The sequence below is a fragment of the Dipteris shenzhenensis genome, chromosome 5 (genome assembly GCF_047967505.1).
Source record: "Dipteris shenzhenensis isolate YYH24624 ecotype China chromosome 5, Dip_SZ_1.0, whole genome shotgun sequence".
In the NCBI taxonomy this organism is placed as follows: domain Eukaryota; kingdom Viridiplantae; phylum Streptophyta; class Polypodiopsida; order Gleicheniales; family Dipteridaceae; genus Dipteris; species Dipteris shenzhenensis.
In genome coordinates, this window is record NC_141600.1 from 48,518,571 (window position 1) to 48,537,579 (window position 19,009).

Genomic DNA, 19,009 nt, shown 5'->3' on the forward strand with positions numbered 1-19,009 from the left:
CCACAGTTGAGAAGCAAGGCTGTCAGCAGGGGTAGAGTTCTGACCAGGGGTAGAAGTTGAAGCATCCCAATGGCGAGATTGTAACGGACGTGGTTTGAGAGCGAATACCTTTTTGGGTTGCTGCCAGGCACCCTGGGTAGAGGCATGAGATTCTGAAATTTTGCCCTTTCCCTTATCCTTTTGCTTAGCTGAAACCTGAACCACATTTTCTTTGGAAGGGACAGATTTGGATGCAACATCACCCAGTTTGGTAGGCATAGCCTTAGACCCCAGAGTATAAGTAGGGGAAGGAGTATTTTTTGGAGCAATAGCTGTAGGTGGGAGCTGATGCAAAACTGCAAGACACTGTGAAGCTAGGTGGCCAAACTTATGGCATGTGAAACAAGCACCTGCAAAAAATCCCCATTTCAAATCAAAGTATTTTTCATCGAGGGAAACATCCTCCACTTCAACTGCAATGGAAGGAGGGGTTGGGTGATCTGTATCCCAAAGAATACAAAAGCGATTGCGATTACCTGAAGGGCGGGGTGGGCATACAACTTGCCTCAAAGTGGCTGCCAAACTTGGTAACTCAGCCCTCATATAGTCCGGGAAATCCACTACCTCAACCCATACAGGGCAGTGATGTCGAATGAGGCTGTGGTAATCCTTATTTGGCGACCATGGCATGACATGCACCATTTGTCTGCCATAGAATAAGGGCGACATCTCCAGTATCTGCTGACGATATGAGGCATCCGAAAAATGCACTTCATAAAAACCCTTAGAAGCAAAATATACTCCTTCAACAAAGCAGCCTCCCAACAGTGCCTGAACCCACTGGGCCACATCATTGGCTGAAGGTAACTTTCCTGGGAAAAAAATGATAACTGCTTGCTGAGAGAACTTTCGAAGAGGAGCAACCAATAAAGGCAGCTTCAACTTATATTTGATGGCTGGGGGAGGTTTGGCCCACTCCTTCCGGCTGTGATGAAATTCATCTTTGAGCATGTCAAAAACATAGTGAGCATCTACAGAATCTGCAGAAGAGAAATCAACTTGCTGTCTTTTGGAGTCCCGGGAAGACTCCTTGCGAGAGTAGCTTTTGAACTGATCTTCCATGAAGGAAAACAGGGTGGGATTGATGAAGAGGCGGAAGCAGAGCAGAACTGTACGGACAGTGAACGAGATGGAAATGCAAGCTGTACGGACTGTAAGGAAGGTACAGATTGTACGGATGTACGGAAGAAGGACTATGGGGGTTGAATCGTACGGAAGGCGAGAAAATACGCAGAAGCTGTACAGAATACAGAAAGGGAAGGGGCTGCTGACGCAGAACAGCAGGGCAGATTGTACGGAGCAGGACGGAAGGCAAGGAAAAAGTCGATGCAAGTTGTACGGGAGGAACGGGAAAAGACGAGCAGATATGGCGAGGCTTCACCGGGAAGAAGAGCGTTGTCTGTACGGTGTCCGTACAGACGTACGGCGTCCGTACAGCTGTACGGACAAGGGGAAGAACTGAACGAAGTCCTGACACGGACCTGTACGGGGACTCAGGGAGGCTGAGCTGCAACCCTCACGACCTCACCACCGACCTCGTGTCCTCCACACCGACTCACACACACACACATACACAGACCCCCCCCCCACACACACACACTTTATTTTTTTTTGAAATCCAGTTATATTTATATTACAATTTGCGGCCCCCTAAAAGAAGGGGGAAGCAATTACAAGATCGAAAAAAAGGTAGTATTGTCAATCTGATGGGCTCACAAGCAACATGCACGCATGCGCGCGCGTGCGTACGCACACACGCAAAACATGTCACAATGTCGATGTATAACTTGACATAACCATAGTAACAAGGAAACGAGAATGGGAACAATGAAGTGGAAGATTCTAAAAAAAAGGGGAACGGAATGGGACCGTCACTTCAATGTCACATCATCCAATGACGTAGCATTGGGAACAAGAACAAAAACAGGAATAGAAATGTTGAGAAGACAAATGGGAATGAGAACGAGAATACTATTATCATAGATTTATATGATGCCAACATCTTTACGATGAATACAAAATAGAGAATCCTAGGTTTTGAAAACATAACATCATTTTGATTCATTTTTGCTAATTTTTGTAAACCAATAATTAATGATCAATGATCATATTACATAATACATAGACATGATAACATAAAGTCAAGAGTCACTTATCCAAGTGTATTACAAAAAAAAAGAGCTTGTTTCAATGTTTTCAATGATAATAGTTACAATCATTTTTATCAATAATCAATGATCAATGATCATATTACATAATACATAGACATGATAACGTAAAGTCAAGGGTCACTTATCCAAGTGCATTAAAAAAAAAAAGAGCTTGTAGAGGCCAAGACTAAGCCCTTTAAACCAAGGCCCAAAATGCCAACCCAAATGTCAAATAGCAACTCCTGAAAACCAAGACAGAAAACTATGAGCACCAGAAGTTTGGGCATGCCCATGCCAATTTTTTTAAAAACGCATTCCCAATTTTCGGGAGCGTCTGGAATGTGTTCCCATTGTTGTGTTCCCAATGGAATTTGTGAATGTGGAGACTTCTAGAATGTATGAAACATTCCAAGATCCTCTAGTATGCATTTCCCTATAACTATGGAATAACAAAGAATGCAAGAAGCCTTTGACATAGGCGGGAGAGACTAGCTCTAATCAACTACTTGACATGTCAAAAACGATCAATGGATCTTTGAGGTGGAAAAGATATGGAACAAAACAAAAATATCAAACCAAGTTTATTTCAAAACATTGTACATGTGGGCATTCAAGCTGATTATGGGTGCCCTTGTATATAACACAATGTGTAAAAGGATGTCAGAATCCCATGCACCTCATGCAAGGGTTTGCCCCCCCATAACCAGAAGCACCACCTAGAGTGATCCTATCCGGAGAGAAAAGGCTTGGGGTCGACGGTCCCAGTCTACACCAAATGGCCAACTACTCTGATCCTTTGCCACTCTACAGAGCCTAAGGCCCCATCATCCCCAGGTCATTGTCCTGTTGCTATGACTCCAACTGAAGTAATCCACTTCAACTTAGACTTGAAGAAATTTTGGTAGGGCTTGTTGCTCATTGTGGTCTTGCTGTAGGTAGAAGACTCTAAGAGGAACTTCTGTCCTAGAAAATTGCCCAAAGCAGTGCGGAGTGCTTGTGGCATCTAGGGTTTGGTCAAGCCCCTTCCGCCATGTCTCTGGGATGGCCTCCTCAATCTCCTTCATCCTATTGCTGGCCCCTCCTAGGTGGATGAGTGCGTGTAGCCTCTCCTTGGGCTGGTGGGGTTGCCAACTCCATACCTCCAGGGATCTGGCTGGCCTACCGGTCCATGGTGCCCACCCAATGTGTGTGCATTTCCCCAACATAGGACCCCCTTGGTATTGGATGTCTGGGTGCCAAGTCAGGGGCTTTAGCTCAAACTCATCTTTGCTCTAGGGGTGGCTTAGATGAGACTATTTGAGAGATGTTGCCACAATCCTATCAGGTTCCACATTAGTGGCAACCCATTCATTGTGAGTTTCCTTAACATGGCTCTGCTTTGCATTGCTAGAGCAATAATATCCAGGCCTCCCTCTACTTGGGGAGGAATATTGTCTTCCAAGAGACCTTGGCCCGGGTTTTTTGTATGCCATCTGAGACTGCCTAAAGAAAACACCTCAGCTGCCCTATGCACCCCTTGTGAAAGCACTAGCCTGAGCTAATGAACCAGGCCATTGCCAAATCAACATATTTCACCACCAAAGCTCTCTCCTTGCTAAAGAGAGCTTCACCCCACTATCAAAGTTTCCTCCCATCGCGTGTGGAGAAATGACTTTTTTACCGCCAAATTTTGTACCCATCTCGTGTCGAGAAACTTGGCCCCAACCAAGGGAGGTTTCTCGATGTGAGTTTGTGTTCACTAAGTCTTCTACATCTAAGCTTGGCTCTTCTTCAATGGTGTAAGATTCGAGGGATGAACTCACCAGGTAGGCTGATTCTATACTCAATTTCAGCTCAGCATGTGCCGAACGACTGTCGCTCTATGTTAGGTATTGCCTTCCAAGACTTTTTCTCACCACGTAGATCTGATCTATGGTAACAGCAGCTTCTCACATTCCCAATTATAGGGTGCTCCTTCAACACACTGGTTCAACAACGGGAGAATCACATCACACATTCGATGAAATACACTTAAACTGTGAACAATCATATAAGCATTCATACCCCAAAATGTGAAAACCTTCACAACCACAAATGCTCAGAAATAGAAACAGAAACATTCCATAAGATATTTCATTATATTGAAGAAGTATTAGAGATCAATTGTCTCGATAGGATATAAAGTCAAGAATTGGAAGATCTCCCATCTGCTTCGCAACCGCACACTTGAACTTGACACTCAAACTCTTTCGATCCTATTTCCAGTACTCTCTTCCCAGTATCTCCTTTCGAGCACACACCTCCATCGAACTCGCACTGAATCTCCACATCTCACCCACACGCAAGCATTTTCCAATCAAGTGTCACATGCGGCGTCGTTATACAACATGACGTTTTTGAATCTTGAGGATTGAACAAGACTCACTTTAACACTCCCATGTGCTGATTGTCTCATTACTGTAGGTCAATTGATCCTCTAGAAACTATACATGAGCAACTTTCTTCTGGTATGCAGCCTTGTATTGGCTGCCTTGAATTTTTGCTTGTCGGCTTGGCTCGAGGACTGTCTAGCCTGGGAGTTGAGGAGTGCAGCGACTTCTTGGAGCTTCCCTACATACTGTTCGCTGACTTGTAGTAGCTGCTTGCCGCTATTAGAGGACTGTCTCAACCTTGGTAGCTAGTGATCAAACATCCCGAAATAGGACTCTTTCCATATCCTTAGTCAATTGGTTCTCCCGATGATAGGCACCGGCCATCCTGTGCACCTTCTTGAAAAACTCGTTGAATCAGTCCTCGGTTGGGTATTCTCTTGGGAGCTTGGTTGTTTGATGAGTCCTCATTGGACTCCTTATTGTTAGCTGAATCTAATGAGTCTACTTCCTCCCTCTCTTGTGACTCGCCCCGTTTTGTGAGAGAGAGAAGCAACTCCGCTTCCTCTTGCAAACGGAAGCCTCTCTAGGCAATGAAACCGGCCTCTAATCACTCAGAGGGCAGTGGAACTAAACCTTTAATCACTTCAGCACTTATTTACAGCTCACAAAGCATATATCACAACCATTAACCATTGCATGATCACCATTTGGCATTTACCCATTTGTTCACAAATAAAACCACTGAAAAAGGGATGGAGGCTAGAATGCCCCTGCTCAACAGACATAGACAAGTGCACCTGATTGGCCCCAAACACCGTGGCGCCCCTTTCGGTATTTCTTTATATTTCACAGTGAAATGATTACAAGTTGCATCTGGGAGACCTTCCCTGCAACTGAGCACGCAGCCCCAATTCACTAAGCCTTCGCAAGGCTTTCAAGCATAGAACACCATCACATAAGTGCACTTAACCCGAAGGCTCAACCCAAAGGCATTCTCTTTTCCGAGTGCAATTCCATTGGCTGTCCAGATGCAATCACACTGCACCCCAGCTGGACTCTCTTTGAGTGGTTTCCAGATGGCATTCACAAAGCTTTTCAAAGCTCCAAAATAAAATCAGCAAAGTACCCAACCAAGGAATGACTCATGTAGCACTGCCTGGGCACCTGTGAGCCAAGAAAGAGGCAGCACACGAGGCCAACCAATAGCTTATGGCAAAAAGAAATTGCAGTAGCAAAATCACAACTCACCAAGCCCTGAAAACTCGAACTAAGTCCTCAATCGCCAAGAGGACATAGTAGCCAATGCCCAATTGCATTCTCAGCCAAAGAGGAGTGCAAAGGCATGAAGAAAGAGCATTTACAAGAGCCGACCAGCAAGAATTCCACTGAAAAATGCGAAAAGAAGCACTTCTGTCGCGAAGAAGTGGGAGTTCTTGGGCTCAAAAGAAGCGTGCTTCAGAGAGGAATGCATTGAGAAGGTTTTGGAGAAGTTTCATCGCCGGAAAGTCCTCCAAAACTGAGAAAAACCAGTCAACCAGCGCGTCGAACCACTCGAAATTCAACAGAAAGCTGTAGCTTTGCAAGAGGAGAGGCCCAGGAGACGGTAGAAGAAAAAAGGTCCAGAAAAAGCCACTTTTGCAAATTCGACCAGCAAAAGAAGTGCTCAGCTCTGCCCGTTCTACCAAACGCACGGAGGGAAAAGCATATCACTACGAAGGGGAGGCAGAGGGGAAGCCATCGGGCCAAACGGAAGTCGAGGAATCCAAACGGGTGAGGAGTTATGAAGAAAAACGGAATTCAGCTGAAGGAGGCTGAAAAACCAGTCCAAAATCTCAACAAAGGGAGGAGATGAGAGAGAAAACCACACATGTGAAGTTTAGAAGGCCCAGGAAGGTCCAGGAATGGCAAAGGAGCATGTAGAAGGCACTAGAGCCACCTGGAACTCTAGGGGGGCCACTGAAGGTACATGGCCCTCTAGGGGGCCCATTAAAAATGCCACGTCATCATTTCCCAACAACCACTCTTTTAATTCCTTGGAATGCCTTTGGGCCTAGGGATTAATTACGCTTATGTGCTAGGCACCATGCCGCGTTTAATTACACATTATTAAGCCCACGCTTGGACTTTTAAAACCAAAGTTGTCACGGTCTTGTAGTACATTAAAGTACCTAGAATTTCACGCCCCCGTGACACTAGGATATCTTCAATGTCGTCTCTTGCTCCTCAGTCAAGGGGTTGGGATGCATCTGTTACTGTCTCTTATCTGTACTAGCGAGTGAGGGCTTCTGTGTGGGTGTGCTCACCCAAAGAGATGTAGCATATGTGTCCTTTCTCAGTGTGTTTCTGCAAATTAGATGGGGGTTTAGGTAGGGCACAATGCTAGGATTAGAGGCCACATTTAGGGTGTGGTTTGAGGCTAGTCAAAGGCCGATTAGGGGCTGTTTTGCGACCTTGACCAGGGTCAGGTCAGCCGGCAGGTTGGGCTAATTCGAACAGACCAGGCTGGGACATCCGACCAGACCTGGTCAGCTCAGTTGGCCAGGTCAGCAGACCTGGTTCCTATATATACGGTCTCTAGTTCTCCAAAGTTCTTAGGCAATCTTTTGCGTAGTCTCCAACGGATCTTGGACAGTTGTGTGCACAGTTTCTAGCCTTGCAGTTGTACCAGTTCCGTGGAGGTTTTCTCATTCATAAGGCATAGTTTTCCTTGACATTTGCTGCACAGTCCCATCTCTTTGCAATCACTTTTTTCTGCTGCCTCGGTTCACATGTCTGCTCTCTATTCTCTGTTTGCATATTCTGCTGCTTTTAACACGGTACCAGAGCACAAGGTCATGTCAAGCGTTGGATGAGGAGAGTGTATGGGGTTGACGGAGGTTGCTGCTGATTTTTGAAGGCGTGGCTAGATCGGGCAAAAGGAGAACCATTGACAAAGGAATTCTGAAGGTGCAGGAAGAAGGTTACGTGTTGTAGAAGGTGTATTACAGGTGTTGATAGAAAGGGAGTCTAAGATTCGTTGAAGGAGGCGACATAGCAGCTCGTCCTCTCTTTCTTCCTTCCCATCCACTCTCCCTTCTCTTCTTTTCCACCTACCCTAGCTTCTCTTCTTTTCCACCTACCCTCCCTTTCACAAGATGGAGATGGCAGGTCTGATGGAGATCGCTGAGAAACTAGTAAAGATCCTTGTTCCTCCCACATTTCTTGTAGACCATCAGTTGGATGGCAACAAATACGGAGTATGGAAAGTCATGATGTAATCAGTCCTGCAGTTATCCAATCTGGCTAACTTGATCCTTGTTGGAATAGTATGGTCAGATTCAAGTTTGGAGCACCTTGGCATTCTTGAGCAGAATGAGGCAACGACATTGGCCCAGTTGTGGGATTGGGTAAATGCTCATGTTCGCTCTTTTATTTTTCTTGATTGTACTCATTAGGTAATCAACCATGTCAAGCGCATGATGCTGGTAAAGGGGATTTGGGAGCATCTAGAGTCCCTCTACAACAGGGTTTTCCCGATGGAGCGAGCCTTCTTGGAAGTCCAGATGTGAGTGTTGAACCCGGCAAAGTCAACAACCATGCGAGAACATATCAACAAATTGCATGCACTTCAGCAGGAGGTACTCCAAGCAGGCAAGGAGATCTCTTCATAGGACATGGCCGTCACGTTGTTGTCACATTTGTGTTCCAAATATTCAGCATTCTACTCCTCTTTCATCACCTGTGGGAATCACCATCCTCTAGGATGTTCAAAGACCTTTGGTGGAAATCAAGCAACATCTACATCAGAGACAATTCCATAGTTCCAGTTTGAGGAGAAGGAAAGCTCGAGATCTGTTGGAAAAGTCACCTCCCCATTTGTAAGCCCCCATATGTGGAGACGGGGAGGTGGACTAAGGGTTAGAGTTGCCACATGGGCAACACTTTGGTTGCCATGTGGGCAGCATACCCACAGGGAAAAGCATGAAGAGGGGGCTGCCACATGGGCAGCATCTAGGCTGCCATGTGGGCAGCAAGCTCACAGCAAAGAATAGAAATATGGGGCGGCCACATGGGCAGCAAACAGGCTGCCATGTGGGCAGTACAAGCAGAGGCTTATGTGGCAGTACGGGGTCTCTTTGGAGGTCCAGATCTGTACGGAACAGAGGTGATGGCATCAACAACTGTAGGGCCCTCTGCAGCAGCAGACATGGGTCTAGGGCAAAGGTTCCAAGGCAAGAGAATGCTCAAGAATGGCCCGGGACAGGAAAGCCGTGGTATGGACCTGCATAGACTGTTTTCCAACGCAGTACTGAGCATGGGCAGGTGTACCAGAGGCTGGATATGACCAAGGACAGGGCGGGACAGAGGGACAGAGATTGCACCTATTTGGAGGTGGCCTTGGGCCTGGTATAGGGCCTAGAACAGGTTGCCTTGGCCAGTGGCAGCCTGCAACGTGGCCGTTGGGCCGGCCAGATTACCTCTACTGGGCCGCCTGTTTTGGAGGAGGACTTCCCCTATAAAAGGGGGCTTTTGCGGCCTCATAATCCATCCTAGTGTGGCAGCTTCCAGGGAGCAGATTGGGGCAGTACACAGCCAGCCAGAAGGGCTTACAGAAGATCGAGAGAGGTGGCAAGGACCTGCGGACAAAAAGCTCTGGGAAGGGTTACACCATTGGCTGTCATCCAGGACAGCAATGTACATGGATCAAGGTACAAGGATTAGGAGAAGCTTGGGCCTCACCATTGGCAGCACATCAGCGCTACAAGGAGGTCAAGTCTTCTAGGCATTCACTGCCTCACAAGTAGCTGTCTAGAAGGATAGCTTGGAGGTTTGTTTGTCGGCACAGGTAATAAGTCTACAGAAGCTCATCGGGAAGCAAGCAGGCTAAGGGATCTAGAAGTGCCATAGAGGTAGTAGGACGATACCTTTTGGTGTAAGGACAGAGGACCACGATTTGGTGGGACTAAGGACTTATTTTGTATTGTGTCCCGGTGGCCGGAAATATATATTTGTTGGTTCTATATCTCTTGTGGAGCATTATCTATATGCTGGCTTTAAGAAGTTTTGGATTCCGTAGTTGAACGCTTTCGTGTGTAATTCTTGGGACGCTTATTAGTCTTCCGCTACGACGGTTCAAGCAGGTGTATGGGAATTGTTAATTGGTTGCAGACCTTGCTAGATGGAGGACGGGTTGGAACAGACCTTGAGAGCATGGTGCCTGAGGACCCCAGGCTGGTCACGCATTATGAGGGGGATAGCTGGGAAAATCCTGGAGGATGCTGGTACCTGGATTGCTCAAGTTCGAAGGTGGGTACGTGATTGTATGTGGTGGCGCCATCGGTTGCTACTTTGGATGGACCTGTGTACCAAGGTGGTTTGCTTTGACAGGAGTGGACCTGCTCGAGTAGGAGCCACTGCATGAAAGCCATGTATCGAGATCGACACCAGATTGTTCCAGAGGGTTTCAAGATGGAAGCCACTGGGGCGCTCCATCTTCATCAACGTATTGGGATCGGGACGAGATGTGTTGGTGAGAGAGGGTGTTACTTTTTGTGGTGGTGCCATGAGGTGCTACCTTGGATGGACATGTGTATCAGGGTGGTTTGCTTTGACAGGACCGGACCTACTGGAGTAGGAGCCACTGGATGAAAAGCCAGGAATTGAGATCGACACTAGATTGTTCCAGAGGGTTTCAAGATGGAAGCCAATGGAGTGTCTTCATTGACGTATTGGGATCGGGACGAGATGTGTTGGTGAGAGGGAGTGTTGTAAAAGTAACCTCCTCATCTGGAGAGCGTGGGGAGGTAGACTTAGGGTATTCTGGGGAGTTCTCCTCTTATGAGGAGTCATAGAATGCTTTCCAAAAATGCAATGATCACAAGTAGGCAAATCTGAAAATGAAAGAGACGGCAGATAACCCAAACGTGACAGTTCTTGCATTCCTTTAACGGACATGTGTCCCAACCGGCTATGCCACAATGAAACCTTTGGCAGCTCGGTTATGGCAACAACATGATTACCTGCACTGGAAACATAAAGAGGGTACAAGGTATCACTCTTATAACCCTCAGCCACTACAACCTGGCCATCAGTAATCACCCATTTGGAATCCCCAAATGTGGTGTGGTAACCACTGTCATCTAACAAGCCAGTGCTAATCAGATTTTTCTTGATTTGCGGCACATGGCGAACACCATTAAGTATAAATATGCGTCCATCAGGGAATACTATCTGTATACTGCCAATCCCTGCAATCTGACATGCATAGTTGGTCCCAAGGTGAACAACTCCATGAGTACCTGTGTAGGAAGTGAACCACTCCCTATGAGGAGTAACATGAAAAGAAGCACCTGAATCCAAGAGCCAGGTGTGCATGTCATGGCCATCAATAACCAATGTATGTGCAATTACAGCAGAAGAACATAATACATCATGTCTGTCACTGTCACTGTCCTCTGCTGCAACATTCACTGCATCCAAGTCATCTGCCTTGGCCTTGCCTTTGCCTTTGCTTCCACTGCCTGCATCCTTTGTCTCAGCCTTCTTGGCTTTCTGATCCCGTATAAAATTGAAGCACTTAGACTTCACATGTCCCTTCTTGCCACAGTAAAAGCATTCAATATCCTTTTTGCCACGGGACTGACTGCGGGATTTGGACTTGCCAGCAGATCTCCCCTTCTGCTGAGTCCTACCTCTTTCCTGTACCTGCAAAGCATTGGAAGACTTGCTGCCCATATTATTCTTCCTGCTCATCTCCTCCATGAGAAGAGAGCTCTCCACATCAGCATACATAAGAGTGACATTTGAATTTGACAGAGTGGTCTTGAAAGTGTCCCAACTCTCAGGGAGGGTACACAACAAGAAAAGGGTGACCGGATGTGCAGGGAGTTCTTCAGGACGCACGGCCAGAGAGCTGCAGCTTGAACTCCTCATCAAGGTTCAATCCCTGTGCGATAAGCTGTGTAAAGATGGCATTGAACTCACTCAAGTGTGAGGTCATAGCTGTACCTTCCTTCATGCGAAGGTCAACAAGCTTCTTCAACCAATAAACCTTACTGGCTGAGCTCTTTTGGGCATACAACTCTTCTAGCCTCTGCCATAGGCCATAAGAGGTCTTTTCAGCCTGAACATTGAACACAAGAGAATCAGTGAGAGTAAGCATGATAGCAGCCCTTGCGGACAAATCAAGCTCCTCCCACTCATCATCTGCCATCCCAGATGGCTTGACACCCTTCACCCTTATGGGCTTAGAAATCTTCTTTAGCAGAAGTACATTCAAACACTGTTCTGCCCATAATGCATAATTGTGTGCCCCTTCCAATTTCTTTATGTTCAGTATTGAAGATTCACTTCCCCCTGATGCCATATCAGATAAGGAAAGTGCCTGACTCCCTGTAAGTCAAAAAATGACTAAATAAAATTCTGATTTCTCAGAAAAGCTGCTCTATCAAGAGCCAGGAGCACTCACAATAGTGCTGTTTTTTACTGTCAAAAAATCTGCAGCAAAACAGAAAATTTTCCCTCCAATCACTGTACCTTCTGACACACTGTACCGTGCTCAAATAGGCATAAAACAGTAACTACAGAATGCTGCAGCTGTTCCACAAGTGCTTTATCAGTGCATCATCATCTGACGAAACACAAAACACTGATGTCCTGATCACTTCTCCCACCTCAGATGAGGTATTGCACTGATTTTATATGCATAAACCACTTGTCATACACTGTTTTGTTCACTGAAAAAGGCTCCAAACACCTCAGCTTGTCACAAAACCTGCAACGAAGTATGGGACAAATCCCAAACTATCACCCTTCTGCCAAGGGGATAAAAGGCATCTGAAGTTCTCAAACAGTAACTCAAGTGCTCACAAGCAAAAATCTGGGCAAAAGCCCCTTGATTTGACACCTGTACCAAGTGGAAAACACCTCAACACTGAGGTAGCATACAAAATACAGCGCTCTCCTTGCACTTTCACCTGACAATGTAATGCATAAACGGCCCTGTGTACACAGTAACAATACAGATCCCAACGTACAAACACTGAAGAGAAAATCTTTTGAGCACTGTCAACGATGGACAGTTAGGGACGGAGTAAACTCGATGCGCCCTGGCCAAGCGTGGCTCAACTGAGATTTTCAAAGTGTCGTACACAGAATGTGACCTGCAAGAAATGTCACTGAGTACATTGCGGAAACAAGACCAATGTGGGCACCCTGGCTCCACACTGCCTCAAGGCATACACTGCATACACTTCCAAGCAAAAGCCCTTTGAAATTGTCACCCGAAAACTGAGATTTGCACTCAGCAAAAGCATAAAAGCCCTCTGCAAAATCAAGGCATCTGACCTTCCCGAAACAAAATAACTGTGCAACCACCACACACTGTGGCACTAGTCACCTCAAGCACGAGGGACACGAGTGTACTTGCTGTACCTCAAACACACAGTTTTAGAACTGAAAAATTCAGGGAATGCAGAGCAGAGTGCTCTCTTTTTCCTTCTTCCCCACAACAAAATTTCTGTGCCTGCTGTACCTCCTGTACCTGCGCAGGGTACCTGCTGTACCCTGTACCTGCTGTACCTTGTACCTGCGAGGGCACGAATCCCCAAAAAAAAAATTTCGCCCTATACCTGCTTGTCGCGGCGTCCGTATGGCCACGTCCGTACGGTACGGCTGCCTGTACGGCGTCCGTACAGCCGGTACGGATGGCCGTACCTGTCGCGGTTGCTGCCTTGCAGTCGGTTGACGAGCTGCACGCAGCCGCGCGCTGCGCGCGCTGGCTGCGGCCGCCGGTGCTGTGCGGTGCGCAGCTAGCAACAGCTAGCTGCTGTTGCAACTGTGGCTGCCCGCGCGCGACCTGCTCCTGCGTGCTGCGTGCGCGCTGCTCGCTGCTGCCGCTGCTGAGGGCACGAGGCCCGAGGGGAGAGGAAGGGGTAGAGGGAGGGGTAGAGTGAAAATGAGAGGGAGAGGTAGAGGCTCTGATACCACTTGTGAGGGAAAGAGAGAGGGAGTGGAACAAAGGAGACAGAGAGAGGGGGACACAAGAAGTGTGGGTGTGTGAAAATGTGTTGAGCCACACCACAAACTCATAGGTTTTATTAGGATTAGGCTTTCACTTTATGACTGTCTTAAGACAGTCATAGGTGTCATAACATTTTAAAGGGTGGCAATGTGCCTTTACCCCAACATTAACTAATAGTGATCCCTTACATCCAGTGAGAAAAAATCTTACATACTTATCATGTAGTGAGTACTTGTTGGGCTAGCTTGTGAGCTAGAACCAGGACCTTGTTGCGATGTTCCAAAATCTCTTTTAAGTAGCTTCCTAGCTTTTTGAGAGAGAGCATGCCTCACACACACACCACACTGAGGAGATAGATAGATATATATTAACATCTCTAAAAGGCCAAACGGCCTATGAGACTAAAACAGTTGATACATCTGCTAGTGTTGTCTCATCAAAGAGAACAACAAAATAAATAAGCTGAAGGCTGAGAGCTACTAAAGGTACTTACAGTCAGAGGGACTGCAAGTGACCCAAAACTAATGAAATACCAAGCAAGTATTTACTAAAAGTACCAATTGATTAGCATAGGCAGAAAGCTAATCAATAAAAGGTTGCACTCTTCTTATGTCAAAAATCCCAATCATGGGCAGCTCTAGGATCTCATAACTCGGTGCCACACGTTTCTGGTGTTTGGCAATGATGGCACAGATCCGATGAAGATATGGGTGCCAGGCACGGGGTCTTGGGGGCCTGGGCCTCTGTGACCTGGATATGGCGATGGCTCGGTCCAAAATCACACCACTAGAGTGTGGCAATGCCTGTGTGTGATAAGGTGGTGGTGGCGCCAGGGGTTTTTGATGGCGGGGAGGGCATAAAACTAGCTGAGGTGCTGGCAATGAAGAAGTCTCTGAGTGTACTTTGCCTGGGTGGGGCTGGTCTCGGAGAGAAAGGCACAAGAGAACTGCAAGTGATCTCTGGAGAAAACCCCGCTACAACTGGGGGAAAACCTCTGAACAAACAGGCTGCTTGAGAGCTCAACCTAACAGCTCAACAACCACAATGACCAGCAGCACAAGGGAGTGGATGAACTACTCTACTATCCTGCCCTAGAGCTGCTCAACAGGGCTAGCTATGCCTTAGTTGCAGGAAACATCCAAAAAAGTTGGGAAACCCTGTTTCCTAACGTTTCCAAAATTGTGGCGTTTCCGAAACTTGGAAACGTTTTAGAAACACCTAATCTACAAGTGCGCCAGAAGAAAGCCAACAAGGGCAGATATTGACAAGAGATGATGGCAGGCTCTTGCATTATCATGGTGGGTGCATAGCGAAGGCTTTAGAAGTAACACAAGACTCGGAGTAGACGATCTACATGGGTCACGACTAATTTGTCAATGCATTATATGAATCGCATATTCAAGGATCATCTGCTCCATGCCCTCCAAGAATCCAATTGCTTGCCTTGCGCACACGTCTAGCTTATATGGTGCATGTTTTGTTTGATTGCTAGTTTCTGTATGTGAGCAGAAATATACGTTATTCAGCCTACCCCTGCGGTTTCCTATCAACTCAAGTGGGGTTTCAGAAATGTTTCAAAACTACCACGTTTCCTGCATGGAAACGTTTCGTACAACATAGAGCTATGCTGCTCCACAAGGCAGTGAACTGAAGTAGCAAAGCTGCACCAAGAGATGATACGAAGAGGGCTGAGGGGGGGCCCTATATATAGCCCCCCAGCCCCTCCCTAGTCGGGTAGGGCAGGCTGGCTGACCAGCCTGCAAGGTGGCTGACCCAACAGGCCTACATGGCTGACTCAAGAGGGGGTGGGCCGACCCACCTTTGCCGTATAAAAGGTCCTGGTAGCAGCCCTACAAGGGGCTGCTCAGGGCCACTCCCTAGGCGCCTCCATAGCTAACTGCCCCGCCTCCACACAGCCCTAGAAAGGCCTCAAGGACAGCCCTAAGGGGGAGCCTCTCCTCTTGCCCCTCAGCACTGATCAGGCTGCCATTGCCTGCAGCCTACAGCAAACAGAGCGCGACTAGCATAGCCTAGACTACCCTCACGGGGGGGGGGGGGGGGGGGGGGGCACAGCCACAACACAGGCCCTCACTCATCTACACTAGCCTTACTCACTGGGTGGGCACACCCACAAGCAAGGCCCTCTCTCTCTAGGTTAAACTCATCATTCAGGTGTAGACTAGGAGCAAACAACTGAGGAGGACGTACGACCAGAAGCGCAGCAGTAGCAAGAGAATATTAGGAAGAAAGGAAGGCTACGCACAAGGAGAGAAGAGCCATTGGAGCTTCAAAAGGTGAAAGCATGGAGAGGCTATCTAGGCTCTGATACCACTTGTTGGAGCATGGTGGAGAAGATGGAGAGTGAAGCAACAATCACATGATGGAGATAGATGGGCACAAAGCACAATAGAGATTGATTGATTTGAGATGCAAGTACAAGTGCCATTTTGTAGGCTGGTTGGCCTTATCTTCAACCACACATCTACCTCACAGATGAGGTTACTCACGAATCAAATCAAACCTAATCTAATCTAGACAGGTGGGCAAGTGACCACCTAAGGGCACATGCACAGTCAACACACTTAGAGACAATCACAATAGGACTCTAGGCCTAGTTCCTAACTTCCTACACACCTTGGCTACGAAATTACCCCAACAAAAGATAACAATGGATTGTGTTGTACCACTGTTATGTCTAGTATGTAATCTAGATACTTAAAATAATGCAGAAAGGATTATAAAGGCTTTTATTTGCATTTTAATGATGCTTGGAGATACACACTCATGGATACATATAGCATGAAAAATGTTAAATTTTATTCTTTCAAGCTGTTCATATCATTATCAGCAAGTATCTATCATAAAGGCGCTTTATTTCCTATATCTCAAAATGATCCTAGTTTGCTGGGAGACACACCATCAGTGTGGACATTTGAAAAGGCCTTGCTTTTGATGCATAAATTATTTTGATCAATTAAACATTATTATTTGGTGGTTTTAAGATGATTCTTACCTTTTTTCAGATTATTTGGTGGTTTTAAGATAATTTTTTCTTTTTTTCAGATCATTTCATGCAAAAGATATGTTTGTAGGCGAATATGAAGCGTAAGTTTATGTTCCTTTATGGCATCGTTGCTCTATTTTTTACAGATCATTGAGCTGTATATTATCTTGGAATTCATGTATAGAAAGATGACTTAGCTTCATATAAATCACCACATATTGCTGTGCTTGAATATGCCAGAGCGATATTTGTCAGCTCATTTTTTGAAACTGTGCTCCGAAGACCGTCGAATATTTTATTTTTAACTATGTCTGTTGTCCCAATGATTTATATAACAATCATTGGTGTTGATAATTTTATGGAAAGCAGTATCTCATTTAGAAGAATGTACATTCATAGCTGTCCCAGAGCGGTAGAACACTTCCAGAAGATCTCCAAGAGAATGCGCATCTTGAAGAGACTGATGCAGGGAGGAACAAAAGAAATGCTAAACATTCGTTGAAGAGTGCCCATACAAACGAATGTTACGGGCACGATATAAAGACCACAAAGACGAGTAGTGACACCAATAGAAGAACTGGACATAGTCTAATGAAGAGGCATATTTACCAAACAACCAAACCACTTGCCAAAAGAAATCCTAAGAAAACGAGCATCAAAATAAGTCCCTAGTCTCGGAAGAAAATCATGAGTAGTAGGGCAGGTCTAGAGCAGATGCAAAACCGTCTCCCTCGGATGTGAATAGGAAGGGCAAGTCGAAGAAGCTATATGCGTGGCAGCCAACAAAGAGCCCATTGGTAATGCATATACCAAATAGCGCCACAGGAAAACCCACTGCTGAAGGGAGAATAACCTGTAACACCTCGATCAAATCTCGAGGACAGGTATTACTCTTCAGGTCATTGCTTTCTTAGGGGCACACGAGGATGCCTTGGTCTTTGATGCACAGTCAGGTGGTAGGCTTTCTATTTCCTCACATGATATTCTTTTGGGCATGCCTTTTCAGCCTGTCAGGATCATAGGCTTTGTAGAACTGGGCAAGGACTTTGCTTGGCATATAGATCTGAGCCCTCATCTCTCTTCATGGAGGTTCTGGCTCTATGGAGAAGCCCCATAAAGTATCTTTAGTGGGACCCCAGAGAGTGGGAATGGATTGTTGCAGGAACCAAGAGAGGAGTCTTTCTTTTTTTGGTTACACGGTCAGTAATGCCATAAGGTTTAAGATCAGTTGTAGAGGTTGGAGACCTTCTAGAGCCCCTTATTGGGAGGGTTATCATGTATCAACTGATTTGCAAAGAGTCTTTTGGGGAAGGCTCAGGAAATCCCGAAGAAATAGAAGGATGACTTTACTTTTTGGCTTTCTATACATGGAGGGATTGCAATGAATAGGCTGAGATCTAGGGTTGGAGCAGACTCCAGTTGTCCGAGGTGCTCGTCTGCAGAGGAGTCGATACATCATTGCTTATGGGATTGCAGACATGCAAGAGTCATTTGGATAGGGGCTGCTAGGATTCTCAACACTTTTATTCCCTTTCATTTCTTCATGACTTGGGGATCAGTGGCTTAGCTCTTGTTGTCAAGATCTCAAATTTTCTATGAGTGATAGGGTGCTTCTAGGGCCATTTCTATTCGACGACACCTAGTTGAGCCTTGCTCTCTGGAGGATGTGCCTCTCTCCCGATATAGACCAGTATATGCTGATGTGGATTCTGCTTGAGAGATACTAGCTAGTATTACTGCTTGGCAAATCTAGAGGGCCAGATGGACAGAGGCCTTAGATGGATCACAGGTCCACCCTTCTCATACTTTGGCCACAGTTTTTGGGCTGATACCATTCACACTCTCATGGCTAGTTGGGTGAGCATGCAGGGGTCCTCCCAGGCAGCCTCTGCCAGGAGGGTGATTTTACTTACAGAATGGAGGGGCTCCCCCTTTTTCTCAGAGACTACATCAGGATTGATGTGGCATTTTCAGCCTCAACCTTGGTTTCTCTCCAGCTCTTTTTGAGTTTTTAATTTACTCTTCTAGAGTGTTTTTTCTCATGCCTTGAATGATGTATTTCTGCATTGAGCTTGCTCACGCAGGTTTTTTTCATACTTAATAGAAGTCTCTTTCACGAAAAAAAATTAATCTTCAATCACTAGAGAAAGACTAGTAAATAGGTAGGGGACATGCTGAAACGGTTTCAGCATGGTGGTGAGAATGCGCCAAATAGACCTGTGATGCAAATCCAAACAAAATTATCTCTTGGCTTGAGAAAAGGAGAGTGTGAAACCCTGGTCATCCACCACATCATTGATTGTAGAAATACCCAAACAATGCAAGAAATAAGCCTTTCTAGGCTGAAGAAGAGCTAAAGGGGGAGCAAAGAAGAGTTAAGGGGGGAGCAAAGACACGGCTCCAATGAATGCTCTACAGGCGGAACACCCAGGAATACAACCATGTAAATGTCCAAAAAAAACAT

At 46.2% G+C, this 19,009-nt stretch overlaps 1 protein-coding gene across 3 annotated transcripts in view; it reads left to right on the plus strand.

Annotated features, from left to right (window-relative positions):
• The window catches only part of LOC147902124 (uncharacterized), a 90,344-nt gene that overhangs the window by 11,960 nt on the left and 59,375 nt on the right, over positions 1 to 19,009 (plus strand). For all 3 annotated transcript variants that reach the window (XM_087374803.1, XM_087374801.1, XM_087374802.1), the window contains one exon: positions 16,605 to 16,646. In XM_087374803.1, coding sequence (XP_087230929.1) covers positions 16,605 to 16,646 — 42 coding nt within the window. The remainder of the gene's footprint in view (positions 1 to 16,604; positions 16,647 to 19,009) is intronic.